Source organism: Endocarpon pusillum (genome assembly GCF_000464535.1).
Source record: "Endocarpon pusillum Z07020 unplaced genomic scaffold scaffold2538, whole genome shotgun sequence".
NCBI classification, from domain to species: Eukaryota; Fungi; Ascomycota; class Eurotiomycetes; order Verrucariales; family Verrucariaceae; genus Endocarpon; species Endocarpon pusillum.
The window spans coordinates 148,812-163,426 of NW_006916203.1; the positions used below are offsets into that span (position 1 = coordinate 148,812).

Genomic DNA, 14,615 nt, shown 5'->3' on the forward strand with positions numbered 1-14,615 from the left:
ATGGTCCATCCACCTTCCACCTTCCAACTTGCACTGGAGATAACCCATGTAAAGCAGGCAGAGGTCAAGCAATCTTATGCACCGGGCACTCTTGCTTCCTAGAGAACCATTCCACTATGCATGTCCTGTGAAACTTGCACAGGCATTCCAGCCTCGCCAGCTGATCTCCCACATCATACTCGACAAAGCAGATCGAGCATTCCTGAGTCGTGCCGTCTTCGCCGACACAATCCTTCTCGGAAGCTGTAAATGGCAACATTCGAACAAGTGCTGTCGACGGAGAATGCGCCATAGATCGTCGTCTTGATGACGTCGAGCCTGGCGATGAAGGGTCCCGAGCAGCGATGCATTCCATGACATGAGCTTCCCTTGCCGTTTCATCACCGTCAGCACCTATGGAAGGCAAAGCATCGCGGCAGACCGGGCAGATATCACTTTCTTGTAATCGTGGCCCGGGAGGATGATGAGGCCGAGCAGAGGCTGAGGATGACATCTGGTCCATGAAACGTCGGAATCCTGGATCTGCATCAAGCATCGATCTTACTCGAGGTCGGTTGCTCATAGAAGATGTCATTCTCGACATGGCATCCATGGATGAGTATCGAGAGTGTGCTGGCAAATGGTTCGAGTTGGAACGGGACAGATGAGCAGATGCGGTGCCCTGTACATGAATTGTTAGCAATACTACCATTGGCCTATACCAGGATCTGCTCACAGGCAATAGAGGTCCAGAATGGGGCCGTTCACGGCTGTGCGCTGATGCTGCGCTCGTCCCAACAGAGGTATATCCTGGGGGCGAGAAGGTCGGACCAAGATTGGAATGATAGCGTGGAGGACCGTCCCGTCTGCCATAACTGGGGATGACGGTGTAGTTGAAATTTCCGTACGCTGGGAGGCTTTCATCAGGAATCTCTTCTGCTCTGGTCTGGATGGTGTTCAGGTCCTCGCCAGCAGGCTGGAACTGTGAACGCTATTAGTGCCCTGGTCAAATCCGCTCAATCTGCACATACTATCATCCCCCGTCCCCTTTGACGTCGTAATTCTCTCGCTTCGCTCAACGGCAAATGCTGGCTGTATAGACTGGACTGGCCGGAGTCGAGATGCAGCGACCGACGTCGTTGCGGTTGCTGCAGAGTTGTTCCGGCCTCGTTCTGCGTGCGACCTTGACGCAGAAATTCTGCAAGATCCATCGTGGCATGTCGACTAGGTTGAGGGTCTGGAACGCAAGGGTTGCATAATCGGACCTCTTCTCCCCCACCAAGGCCAGGATTCGACATTCGCTGTGAATTGATCCATGTTGGCTGTATTTCTGGACGAGCCGAAGATCCATCTTCACCCGTCAGGTCGATTACGAGAGAATTGCTTCGGCCAATAGTAGATTCACTCTGCGCAGACTCGGGTGGATGGACTATAAACTGTCGGGGAATGGTGATTCGATGCGGAGAGCAGTTGGCGCAGACAACCCGACCACATTTTCTGCAATGGTGTTTCCGAAACCAGAATGTGAATTGCCTCGAGCATATTGGACACCCAGAGACCTCTGAATCCGGCTGCCACTTGGGCAACATAATTTCTCGACCCTTGGTCAACGACTGCCGCATGTTGCTAGAATGACGACGTATGGGAGGGAGTGCCGGCAGCGCCCTCTCTACAGAGCTTGGTTTTGATGAGATATGTTGTAATGTTTGACCATGCCGGTGCACCTGGGATAAATCCGCGGATGCGGACCCTTCTGGCTGCGAAGTGTAGGAGCTTTGATTCCGGCTATGAAAGCCACCACTGACGGTCCTCACTCTTCCTGAATTATGAGCAGAATTGGTAAGCCTCCTCTTCCTGTCCACATTTGATTGACTCGTACGAGCGATTTGAGCCCATGGTTCATCTATCCCATGACTCGTGATATTATCCCTGTGTGGTTCTGGCGATGTCTGCCCATCCAAATCTCTTGTCTGCAAGCCGGCTGCGTTTCCAGATCCAACCTGTTCCCCTCCATTCACCGAGATTGGCGATAACTGTTGATATCGTTGAGGGTCATATTGGTGGTCGTTGTCGGAGCCGCGCGAGCTCAGCCGTCTTCTCCGCTCGAGGGGAGGCGAATTAAACTCTGTATCGCTCCTTGATGAGCTTGCTGAAGATGCCAAGGACGACATCAAGAGGTTGGAAACAGTTTTGTGTCAGGCGAAAGGGAGACCTAGGCTTGTAATTGCCCTGACACGTTTCAAGGATTCCTCGAAAGAAGTGCAGGCACAATCCTCATCGCAAATATAATGCGTTGTACGCTAGACTACTGTACTGGGCCTTTTCGCAAGCCACTGTGGCAACATCCGTTCATGCAGTTATGCGGTTGGAAAGAGACTGTGATGTGGTCGTAATGTCAGACAAGGTTGGTAAGATGGTGGGTCGCGTAAGTATTCGTGGAAATACTCAACTTATACGGAGTAATATCAAGGATATAAGACTTCAAACGGAAAGGTGGATGTCAAGACGCAGTCAAGCTGCATGTCAACCTTATGCAGGCTAATCTCGTTAAAGAGTGTGTCCAGAGTGTCCATGACAGGTGCATAAGCTGCTGCTGATGTTCTCGACTCTGTGCAGGGGCGCAGGGGCGAATGGTGAATGGTGGCAGCACTTGCATGCAGGGCCAACCCCAAGCATCCCCAGTTCGCGTATTATACCTTTTGGGCCCCAACTTGAATTCAGCAGATCATTGCCAGGCGTAACCTGGAGGAGCTTGTGTATCTCGGGGATCTGCCCCAGGTCAGAACCAGAGGACCATCCGGAGCCCAGTCCAGGCTTCTGGGGTTACACGACAGACACGCCTCCATTCTGAGCAAATCCGGGTGGGACAGTCAAAGATGTGATTTGTTGAAGGAAATTCTAGAGATCACAGCATTCGTACTTCTTTCATTCACATTGTTGCTTTGCCACACTAGCACATGAGCCAGGTGTATACTATGTAGGCACGAAAAGTATGTTACATGAAAAGGAATGATCAATGATCGCGGGATTAGAACACACATATGTTGCAGATGTTGTGCCCCCAAACTCCTCGCGCAGAAGTCTCCTATAGGCCTTAGGGCTACGTTATGTCGCTTCCCCAAATGCTTAGAATCCTTGCCCAACGCCAGGAACCTGTCACCAAACCAAGTGCCAGTGCCGATGCCGATGATCGCTTATGCATTAGCCCAGGCCAGCACGCCGGGTTGGAGTACCGACAAATTCAGCTGTACTTCCTTCAAACTCAGACGAGCCTGAGTCCACCTTGCGGATATTGTCGCTTGCTCGATGCTGTGGCACATATCCCATACTCGACGGGCGGTCCTCCTTGATATCTGGCGCATGTTGCCCCAATGCAGAGGACGAATGCCTTGCATGAGTGAAGGAAGGCACCTGATTTTCTTCGTCACCCAAGGGTCCAATGCTGGACGCTGTTGACTCTGCACCAGCAGAATAACGACTGCTCTTGGAAGGCGAGTTACGCACCCCAAATGGTAACCGACCAGAGGTTGAGCCAGTGCTAGTCAAGTGCTTGTGCCCAGGACCGCGAGGTTTCTGCGGTGATGACGGAGGTGATGCTGCCACGGTTGACAGCCGCGCTGCTGGAAAGTCTGCCGCCACTTGACCAGACTTTCGTTTAGAGCTCCTCCTCGGAACATATGGAGCTCGAGGTGGGCCGTCAGATACGCTGCCAGATACGCGCGATGCGCGAGAATTTACTCGACTTGGCAATTCGATATCTCCACCAGCGTCAATTGCAGGTAGAGATGGTGCGATGGGAGAACGCTTCTGAGCTGGGATCAGATCTTCCTCAGACACATCATCAGAGTAAGGCTCGACAAACACGTTGGGCCCTACCACATCTCCTTCACTCTTCGTAGGAGGCTCGCTGTTACATCTATCGGCATATTGCGAATCTGTAGGGCTGTCTCGGTACGGTTCTGGGCCTATGGCGGTCCTGCCTGGCACAGGCATCAAGCCTTGAGAAGGCGCTCGAGCACTTCGCACAACTTCAAAGCCTTTGCCCTTCTCTTTTGTCTTGCCGCCAAATAAATTTCTGAACCATCCCGTGGCTGAGGAGACTGGACCGGTTGGGTCGGCTGGGCCAGTTTTGAGTCTCCTGGTACCGCTGGACAACGCTGGCCCACGAACACCATAGTAATAATCGACCTCTCTCGACGCGTAATAGTCTGCCTTGTTACCATTGAGTTCGTGACTCAAGTCATCATAGTCATCATTGTCTGCATGCGCTTGTATTGGTGTAACACGACCTGATATCGAGGGCCCTACCCCAGCATTTTCCTCTGATCCCTTGTCGGCATCATTCTGCACATCTTGAATCTCTCCACTTGCCAGAGAGTTACGGCTGCGCGCCGTAGGAGAGATCAGGTCAACAGTGTTTCGCCGGTGCCTCGGGGGGCGATAGTATGGATCTGACACGTCAACTTGCTTCAAGCCAAGTATAGCCGCAGGCGCGCCATGTAGTCGATGTGCACTGGCTGTTTTGGAAAACGTACTTCCTGCTTCTGGTGTGAACTGTCCACTTTGACTTGCTCGATGGTGTACGTTGACACCACTGCCCGATCCTTGAATACTGCTGCGGCCATCGCTCCCTCCATTCCGCTGTAAGAGAATGGCGGAGCTTGCAGACAAACTTCTGGCCCGTCCGTGGTCGAAGTGCAGAGACTTCTGTTCAATTTCCGGGCTTAGCATGGCAACGCCTGACGCCATACTATTATGTGAAGTGTTGTCTCGTCTTGATGAACGCCTTTGAAGCTGTCGCATGCCAAAGACTTTCGTCAGACCTCCTCTTGTTGCGCCAATCCCGTGTCCACCAGCGCCTGCGAGCCGAGCAGCGACTTCGACTACTGTTTGAAGAGCATTGAGGAAGAAACCAAACACAAGACCAACCGCATGCAGGAGAAGAATAATATAACCAATCCAGCCGCGAGGCGCCTCCGCCACCCCGAGCGACGGGACGAATGCAACGCTGAGAAAAATCGTGATTGCGCGGAGGATAGCGAAGGAGGTATGAAAGATGTTCATCGAAGTTGGAGCTGGATAAGGACGAATGGCGTTGAGTGTCAGGCCGAGAATGATTTCGCAAATAGCCAAAAGGACAAGCTGGGCAATTCCCGAAGGTTGAACAGCACCAATCGCGATACCACGGACCAGATTGATGAAGATCTGAATGATGGCGAAGCTCGCAGCTTCGTCCGAGTAAGTATTGTACAATGGTCCATACGTCAGGACAGTTGGTAGGTCGTCGAATAGGAAAGATCGTGGCCGAATGGTAGCAATAAGGTAGGTAAGCCAGCCAGCAAAGCCGACAACAACTACCAACACGAATACTGCGAAGATCACTCCAGCAGTTGGTCCCTCAGCAGCCGCGACTAATTGAAACATCGATAAAGAGATGAGAGGAAGAATGAAGAAATTGAAGACAATACGAAGGATGTTTCCAGCCGTGAAGGGCCAGTTCTTCTTCCTAAGATCCTCTTGTGGCACATTAGCCGCAAGACGGTATGCCCACCGAAGCAGGAAACCAATTTGGATCAAAGCAACGACTGCTGCAATGATGACAAGCAGCCAGATTATCATGCCAGCCCAAATGTCACGCACCGAGGTCATCCCGATGAGCTGGCTCATCTGATCAAGACCATATGTGCCATCCGTATCAACCACGTAGATGCCATCTTGGACACTCTGCGTACCGTCGCCGTTGGTGACGAAGCTCTCATTGAACATCAATGCTGACCATCCGACAGAGCTGACGACCGGTCGGAAGAAGCCTGGATAATTGAGAGTCAAGCTGCCAGTGAGAACAATGAATTGGATGTATTGAAGACAGTCGGCAAAGCCGGGAGTGACCAGTCTGATTAGGTCCTCGTCTCTGCCCCAATTACTAGTCCAATGAAATGTGTCCAATGAACCCCAAGGGCTGAACATGGCGGCGAAGACGGTAGCGAAGCCGACAGATAGGAGCACGACTAGCGGTAAATAGGTGAGAATGTTTCGAAGTGAAGGGCCCAGATCGGGAGTGACAACTGCTGACACACAGGCGAGATTTGCGTTGCTAGCATCGCCCGAAGTAACACGAAGGGTGGTAGAAATGGATGTAAAGGCATAAGTTGAGTCCAAGGCATGGACGACCGAGAAACCTGGAAGAGATGTGATGTCACTGGAGCTGCCGTTGAACGCCGGGATCAGTGGACATTGTTGGCCCACTGTTGCGTCGCAAAATCTGGACGGGGGTGCCTCGTATTGCGTATAGCTGAGCACATTGAACGAGGCGAAGAGAGTAGAATATTTATTGTTGGTGGGGCTCAAGTCCACAATCTTGCCCAAAGTCTCGTTGGAATTGAACCATGTATCATTGTTCCAGCTTGGATATGACTCGTTGGTCGCAACGCCAGTAATATTCCCGTAGGTGGTGACGTTCAGCGTATGGTCTGGATGCGTAGTGTCAAGGGCCACCCAAAACCGAAATGGCTCAAATTGAAGAAATCTAGGGTCGCGCGAGTTTTGCACTGCAGACGAAAGGCAATTCTCGAAGGCAAGAAAAGCGGCTCCTGCAGGGCTGAAGAAAATGAAAGAGAGGGAAAGCAGGACCAGTGAAGAGGATAATGCGCCAGAGGAGCAAAACCTCCACAAGCTGGACAGGGCATTTTTCATGGGCATCTGGACTAATTGATCTTGGAAGGCACTCCGACACTTGAGAGGTCGATCGGGTGTACCTCGTCCAGAACCTCGACCGAATCCCTTAGGGTTGTTCACCTCCTCCAAATGACCCGTACGTTGTCCATTGCCCATCATGATCATCCATGCAACCTTCAAGGGCACGACACAGAGACTGCCCCAAGCGACCAGCCTTCTGCTGCCTTTCAGATAAAACTTCACGCCAATGCAACCACCTCTTGATCCGTATCGGGACTGTGGAAAAGTCGATCGGGGAGGAAAGGGAGACACATTAGGTCCGGCAGCTCGAAAACGTTGGATGGCGGTGACGGAAGATGGCGGCCAAGGCGAAGCGAAGTGGATAAGTTAGGGTTGAACGAATGTAGAACTGCCTCTGCGACCAAACGAGCGACGAGCATGGAGTTCCAGTAGACCGCCTTACATAAGGCCAGTTGTGCCACCTGAGTTGTTACTCGTATGAACTAGGAAGGCCCCTCTTAAACCGGAAACAGGAGCCCAAGTGAGCAAGGATGTTTCGTTTCAGCTTGGTACAAGGATCCAGTTATCGTATGACGGACGACGCTCAGTAGTAAGACAGAGACGATCGGGTGGGGACAAGTTGACAAGCAGACCCTGCAAATGGCCGGAAGAGTAGAAGGTTTGAAGCGGCCACCAAGTTCGAAGTTGAGGTAGTACTTGTAGGTAGTACTTGTAGTATGTGAGAGAATATGCAGATCCATGTCATGGTGGAGGTGTGGAAGGTGAAGAATTGGCGAGGCAGCTGTGGTACAATGAAATTGGGCTTTCCATCGATCATTTACCATTTACGATGCGTAAATATAGTAACTTACCATACGTAGTACACACAGTACCTGATTACTAGACAGTACATCATCCCTCCTCGGCACTCACCTCGCTTTCGTTCAGCGCAGAGTCATCCATATGAAGAGCAAAGCAGCCCAGCTGCTGCCCCCGTTCAGTGACCTACTATAAGATTATGGTGGTACTTTCTACCGAAGCTGATCGCCTTGTACACTATGTGAAGAAGGCTGAGAGACGCAATGACAGCAACCAAGAGAAAGCCCCAGGAGCCAAAGAATCACCACCCGAGTCAGCAAAGCGAACCCACATTGATCGTTTCTATAGCTTATTAGGCCGGTGTTTCACTCATCACGAAGTACCATGGCGTCACCTACATGGTACAGAGTTCTTTGGGTCCGCTAGAGATGGTCAGGCTCCCAAGCAGCAGAAGTTAAGACGTGGAAACAGAGATCCATGGTTACGGAGGCTCGCCGTCATTGACTTACAGAGTGATCCTTGACAGCACGGCTGCGATTGCTGGTGTTTCATGAAAAGCAGAGGCTAGTTGTGGCTGTGCCAATGCTTTTGAGCTTAAATTCTCATCGACGAATCATATGTTGGCCAATACGATAATGAGCACCCGATTTGGGGGTAGAGCACGTTTTTCAATCAATATCCAGGTGCTCATACTCCACTCCATCTGCCTTCAGGGCGCCTTCAACCACATTCATACATGCTAAAATCTTCTCTTCCTGCAATCTCCTGCCAACGATCTGCACAGCGCAGGGCAACCCTTCCATAGCAACGCTGTCATAGTGCTTGTAAGCTCCCTTGGCGACGCCATTGGGTGGCTTCCATTCCGGGTTCAGCGCATCTTTGATTGCATCGACTTTCGTTACCGGTAGAACACCAGCCGTGTAGTCCAGAAGGTTCCATAAGAAGGTATAACCACACGAGGAGACCGCATCATGCATCGCACCATGTGGGAGAGCGGGAGTCGCATTGGCAGGGCATAAGATAAAATCAAACTGCTGGTCCTCATCATCCCACCAGTCAAACCAAGTTGCACGGAATGCTTCTCGCTTCGCAACGTATTGCCAATTCTGTGCGGCGGTCAAAGGACCGAAGGAGCGCAACAGACTTGCCCAAAGATGGTCCTTCTTGATATAGCGTACGTAGGCATAATATAACCACCTCAAAAATTGTGGCAAGGACATGTAAAAGGACAGTTGAGCAGCTCCAGGGTCTGATCTTTCTCCGGTCCGGAAGAAGGATCGGAATGTTTTGCAGCCATCTGAGGTCAGTAGGGTGGAGGCAAGCTGCAGTCCATATGCAGGTGTTGCTGCCGGGGGAAAGCTAGAGATAGGAATTTCTTTGACTGTATGGCCAGCTCGTTCTAAGGCCGAGGCAGTCATTCTTAAGCCTCTTACGATTGCTGGGGCCGGTGGCACTACTCCGTCAGACAGCATCAGACCGGCTCTCAGGTGCTTCTTCTCGCTTGTTCCTGAAACCGCCCTGAATTCTTCTTCGCGCCATTCGATTGGATGAACAGTATAATCATACTTCCATGGCCGCATCTCAATCATAGATTTCGTGAAGTACGTGAGATCGTCAAGGGTGCGTGCCATTGGGGAAAAGACAGAAGGTACTCCTTCCTGACCAGGCATCGATGTGTCCATGCCTACCTTGGGCCATCTTCCAGTGCTACATCTCAAGCTGCAGATTCCCGACCATGCTGCCGGAACCCTGACACTCCCTGCCACATCGCTGCCGATACCTATGCGACTGCCATTAAGTGCCAGAAGCGCGGCCTCACCACCGGTGGAGCCGCCTGGCGAATATTTGGTATTATGAGGATTCTTCGTAGTACCCCAGAGGTCATTGCTAGATTCAAATGAGAGAAGGGTTATGGGAACGGCGGTTTTTGCATGAGGGATTGCCCCTGCATCTTTGAGTAGCCTTACTAAAGCTCCATCGCTAGGATATGGCTTTCCGGCGTTTCTTGAGTATCCGACTGTGACATCGAAACCACCAACAGCGATACTATCCTTCAAGCTGACAGGTATGCCTGCAAGCGGGCCCGCGAAATTGATTTCGCCGTCTTGCACCCATTTCTCTGCCTCCGGTACGAGTAACTCCGTCACGCAATTAGTCTTTTTATGAGCGAGTACTGCTGTTTTGCCATAGGTACGTAGTATCTCGATCGGTTGGAGAATGTGTCTATGGACGTCACGTACGAGCTCGGAAATGGGTCGCGAAAGGAACACACGATCAGAAGAAGTGACAGGGCTTCTGTAGGGTTCAGGAAGAGAAGCTATGCGCGCCGCGCGTTCTTTCTGTTTGAATTGACTGCAGATAGTTAGTTTTACTCAGCGCAATAAACTGTAACATCGTCAGTTCTACCATGCTCTTCGGTGCTCAAAATAATCGAATGGTGGGAGCATCGCGGCTTCGTTAATGCGTGGAGCGGTAAGCAAGGAGGGGGAAGATGAAGGTGAGTGCTTTACATAAGAACGTCGTGTCAAGACTACAAGTCATCACGATCAGCCTGCGACGGAACACCCAAGAGAACCCTGATATCCAGGTCCGTAAATAGTTCACTGTGGTACTAACTAGCAGCAGCACTGCCTCGGGTACACGATGGCTGGCTATACTTTCCTAATCGAGCAGCTACCAGCCTTGGCATTCATGGTCCAGATTCAGGCTCCAATAAGTTTCTTTGCAATGCTTAGGTCGCATGTGAACTCCTGCATCGTCATAGCTCCCATATCATCGAGTCTGGCTGAACCAAGTGGTACCTTGGACAGTCAGATACATGGGAAGACCATATGGCCATAAAGGGACCGACTTTCGTGCCTGACATGGCTGTTTTGTTTATTACACAAGCTTAAGTGACCATATCAAGCGCCATACCCAGTTCTATTCTTAGAGTCTATGTCGGTGAGAAAACCTTTCACTATTCTATTATGGCCACAGAAGAAGGGCGAAAAATGACACGACGGCTGCACAAGGCCCAGTCAAAGCAAGGGTGCTTCACGTGCAAGTTAGTACGACTCTGCAGTCCGGTCCATTCAGCCCCTGACCTGACATGATCTCAATTCTTTCAGAGCTCGTCGCATAAAATGTGATGAGGCACAGCCGACTTGTAATCGCTGCAGGCTGTCCCAACGGCAATGTGAGGGTTATCCAACCACAACAAGTTCTGCATCTGCTCAAGAGATTGGCCAGTCGGCTGCACAGCTCATGGATAGAGCTTCTCCCTCTCCTTCATCTGAGGCTGCAGATATCCAATTCTGGATTGGTATACCAAATGGCTTTCGCAAGCGACCGGAGCAGGAGAGACTTGCACGGCTCGGATGCTGCATTCTTGAACAGGAAGGTTTCCGGGACATGGGCTATGGCTTATCGATATGGCACAAGCTTCTGCCACAATTGAGTACTGCAATTCCCTCTGTCAACGCGGCAGCCGCAGCCTTTGGTGCCCTCTACGAGGCAATAGTGTTAACAGGTGGATCATCCTCAATAAGTAAGCGGAGAGCTGCACTGCAGTATGGCAATGCCATTCGCCATGTTCAGCAAGATGTGGCACATCAGCTCTATGGACCAGTCCCACTACTTTTGGCATGCGCGCTGTTAGGATTTGCTGAGCTCCTTCGATGTCGGCAATACAATGCCCTTATGCATTTGCAAGGAGCCCTGAGACTATTACGTAGCCGAGAAGAAGTCTTGACAAAGGCAAAAGTTCTTGATGCCGCAGATCCTAATAGATCCAATGCTCTTGAGGCTACTACTGCCACTCCTCTTGAAGACAATCTCAGCCTTATGTTCATGACGCTAGACATCCAGAAAGCAAGTTATGCCTTGGGACAACCACCCGAGCTAAGCGTCTCACATCTTCAGTGTCAGCCACACGTTTCGTCAAGTATACGAAATGTAAATGAGGCTGCAACACAGCTGGTGCGGCTCATTCACTCTTGCTATCATTTTACAGCGCACGCATCACAATTCAAATACCTTTCCCGAGCTGCAATTCCGTCAGATCTCCTTCTTGAACAGGGTCGACACATAGCAAACCTTTCCCTTTGGCTCGACAGCCTCAACCAAGATTTTCTGCTCAATCAGCCTGACTCGAGCCATAAGCTGTTACCAGAAGACTACTGTCATGCCCTTGTTCTTCGAACGCAGTGCCTGTCAACTCTTATCTACCTCTCCACAGTACTCAGCGCGCACGAATGTAGCTACGATCTCCATCGTCCACGATTTCAATCTATCGTCCAAGATGCAGCGGTAGTTCTCGCCCAGGGCTCCGGGACACCTTCTGCGCTCCGGCAATTCCGTCCTTCTCCAGGCATTGTTCAGCCACTCTTCTTCACTGCGACTAAGTACCGGCATGGAGACTGGCGTCGGCAAGCCATCGATCTTCTTCGGCGATCTGGCAGGGAAGGCCCTTTCGATGGCAAATTGCTCGCAGCGATAGCAAGTAGGACCATTACGATTGAGGAGAGTACACATCGACCACCCCTTACGGAGCGAATTCTACCAGAACATATCACTGAGAGTGATCGGGTGCACGGAACCGGCATCCATGTTGAAGCCAAGGATGATGAAGAGTCCGTCCCTTGCGCTACGGTCATGTTCAGCCGTTGCAAAAATGTGGAGGCTATGCTCTGTGGATCAGTATCCTGGGAGCATGAGCGCAATTGGGATATGTGGAACGAGATCATTGAGCTATGAGATGTCACCCACTACTGTGTTGCTGATTCAAGCATAATCACAATGCATGAGTTAATGGGCGATCAAAGCGCACATAATACACCTAGTGCACATTCTTAACCTGGCATTATAACACGGTTGTTCTATGGATCTCGACTCAGCATCATGGCTACTTTTTCCCTCCTTCCACATTCCAAAGAAGCTTAGTCCTTTCACCATATTGGTGTGCTATCTGCCTCTGGTCTGCACTTTCTGAGGATGACATCTGCCTGATCTGGTAGGAAATGACTACTAGCACGGAAATTCAAACACTTCCCTACCGACTGGGCCAACGATGATGTTGAAGAACCTGGTGATGGCACGTGCTCGCGTTTCTGGACCAACGAAATCGTAGCCCTGAATGATGTTGTCCTCGCCGAGAAGGACTGTCACCGGTATGGCTCCTTGATACAGGATGTCCCACTATCAAAAAGGCAACCAGTGAGAAAGAATGGCATTTGCTTCGTGGGATGGATGAGGCTGTGCAACTTACGGAAGACACCTTTCCTGCAAGCGCATCATGCACCTCGCCTCCATAGATAGCGTTGTTCGCAACGAGAAAATCCGCGGAGATGAGAGGGAAAGCTGGATTGGTGAAGCCCTCAAAACATGCCGGCGGCGAGGTGATGGCAGGACTCAGAGTCCACAATCGGTTGGCTACGCCTTCCTGCGTGACGTTGTTGTAGTCCAACAGCGAGGAACCAAATGTGGAGTCATATGCCTCATCGACGCGAACTTTCCGTTGCGAGGGGGAATTGTAAACGAAGCCGGAGGCAATGTGGGATACGTTAGCGTCCCTGTCATGAAATGTCTCAGCAAGCTGCAGGGAGAAAGAAAAGACTTGCTCCGAAGAGTGCTTACCACTTATGCTGATTCCAATTTGCTCTGAACTCCGGCTCGACCATCGGCGGCTCTGGCTGGCGGAAACCTGATGAGAAGGGAACACGAGACCTATCTATAGCTCTGGTGTCCAAGGCAAGGGCAGGGTGTGCGAGGCTTCCAACGCTCATGACAAGTGAAAAGATCTTCATCTTTGGAAATGGCAGACTTTGGTCCAATTTCTGCTCCCTTCTCGTGGGGGTTTGGCAGTATTTATGCTGTTAGGTTCTTACACTAAACATGCAGCACTGCTGGAAGTATCCTTCTGAACTGCATTGCCATCATGAAATTAGGGTTTGCTCGGTGAGCCTCGTCATCGAAGAAGCGGAGATTCTCCTCCTGCCAGCCTGGACAGCTTTCATCTTTTTAAGGAGCTGGGTCCGATGGGCGTGGTGTTTTGCTGCTTTCAATCAGTATGAGCCAATAGACGCCGAGTCCTGACCATCTGGCTAAACTCCATCCAGAGCAATCTGATCTGAGCTTGAGTAAGCTATGCCCAACCAGGTTGGCTCTGCGCCACCAAAGTTTAAGACCGAACTCGACGCGACTTCACTTCACCATCCACACACCTTCACGAATCTGCCTTACTTGTTCCATACAATGCATTGCTTTCCACGTGGAACGCCAGCGGGCTCTAAGATCGTGATTGGAGTGCTACCTTTTCCCCGTACAATAGATCCTCTACACTTGACCCTAAGTTTGTATGCCACGTCCTAATAATGGAATCAGAGCCCTGCTATGAACGGCAGGACAGTGTCCCGCGGCCGCGTCAGCGCCCTGAGGCTAGAAAACACCTGGGACATTTTGTTCCATCTGGTGTATCTACTGTTTTCCTGGTTGGAAGCGTGATTTCGTTTTGATGCCTCATCCTGCCTCGAAAGTACACACAAACAAGAAGTATACCCGTAATATGAGTTGGCAGGGAATCAAATTCTCTGCCGGCGGAATTTGGGCCAGAACAGCCAGTACTCTGAGGCTAAGTGCAGAAGACATCCAAAACCGCCGATAGAATGATCGATTCCGATTGTCAAACGGAACCTGGACGGAGCAATCAGAGGCATTTACTCCACCAAAGAGGATCACTCTAGGGTTGCAGAGGCAGCTGACCAAACTGATGACTGTCCTCGCAACTGGCTTTTCAAGTACGTCTCTTGTGTGGTTCATCATGGTGGTGCTGGGGCCACGGCTGCTGCAATTGCCAGAGGTAAACCTTCAGTTGTAGTGCCATTCCTTAATGATCAGCCATTCTGGGGCAGGGTCGTTGCTGAGGCTGGCGTTGCATCAGCTCCTATCCCGGCCAAGTCGCTTACAGCAGCTGGTCTTGCAGCTGCCATCACCGAAGCGCTTGCTCCATCAATCTCCGAAGATGCTCGCATATTAGCGAGCAATATCAATGCTGAGAATGGCGCGGAGATGGCGACGGAGAGTTTTCACGGCCTGTTACCATTTTCGTACCTCTGTTGTTCTTTGGCCCCTTAGAGGGCGGCTGTATGGCGGTATCAATGGGA

The 14,615-nt window shown here is 51.1% G+C and overlaps 5 protein-coding genes across 5 annotated transcripts; 1 reads left to right on the forward strand and 4 right to left on the reverse strand.

The window, feature by feature from the left end:
- Positions 1-64: 64 nt before the first annotated feature.
- On the reverse strand, positions 65-1,601 carry EPUS_02833 (uncharacterized protein; the record flags this gene model as incomplete). The annotated part of the gene is made up of 3 exons (XM_007803592.1): positions 65-661; positions 716-961; positions 1,011-1,601. 3 exons carry the CDS (start codon positions 1,599-1,601, stop codon positions 65-67), a joined length of 1,434 nt encoding a protein of 477 aa, XP_007801783.1.
- Positions 1,602-3,180: 1,579 nt separating this feature from the next.
- Positions 3,181-6,810, reverse strand: EPUS_02834 (uncharacterized protein; the record flags this gene model as incomplete). The annotated part of the gene is made up of 1 exon (XM_007803593.1): positions 3,181-6,810. One exon carries the CDS (start codon positions 6,808-6,810, stop codon positions 3,181-3,183), a length of 3,630 nt encoding a protein of 1,209 aa, XP_007801784.1.
- A 1,331-nt stretch (positions 6,811-8,141) lies between these two features.
- EPUS_02835 (uncharacterized protein) lies at positions 8,142-9,920 on the reverse strand (the record flags this gene model as incomplete). The annotated part of the gene is made up of 2 exons (XM_007803594.1): positions 8,142-9,825; positions 9,880-9,920. The coding sequence occupies 2 exons, from the start codon at positions 9,918-9,920 to the stop codon at positions 8,142-8,144; spliced, it is 1,725 nt and encodes a 574-aa protein (XP_007801785.1).
- Positions 9,921-10,719: 799 nt separating this feature from the next.
- On the forward strand, positions 10,720-12,210 carry EPUS_02836 (uncharacterized protein; the record flags this gene model as incomplete). The annotated part of the gene is made up of 1 exon (XM_007803595.1): positions 10,720-12,210. One exon carries the CDS (start codon positions 10,720-10,722, stop codon positions 12,208-12,210), a length of 1,491 nt encoding a protein of 496 aa, XP_007801786.1.
- Positions 12,211-12,358: 148 nt separating this feature from the next.
- On the reverse strand, positions 12,359-13,259 carry EPUS_02837 (uncharacterized protein; the record flags this gene model as incomplete). Its single annotated transcript, XM_007803596.1, has 4 exons — positions 12,359-12,463; positions 12,514-12,651; positions 12,722-13,025; positions 13,090-13,259. The coding sequence occupies 4 exons, from the start codon at positions 13,257-13,259 to the stop codon at positions 12,359-12,361; spliced, it is 717 nt and encodes a 238-aa protein (XP_007801787.1).
- Positions 13,260-14,615: the final 1,356 nt, after the last annotated feature.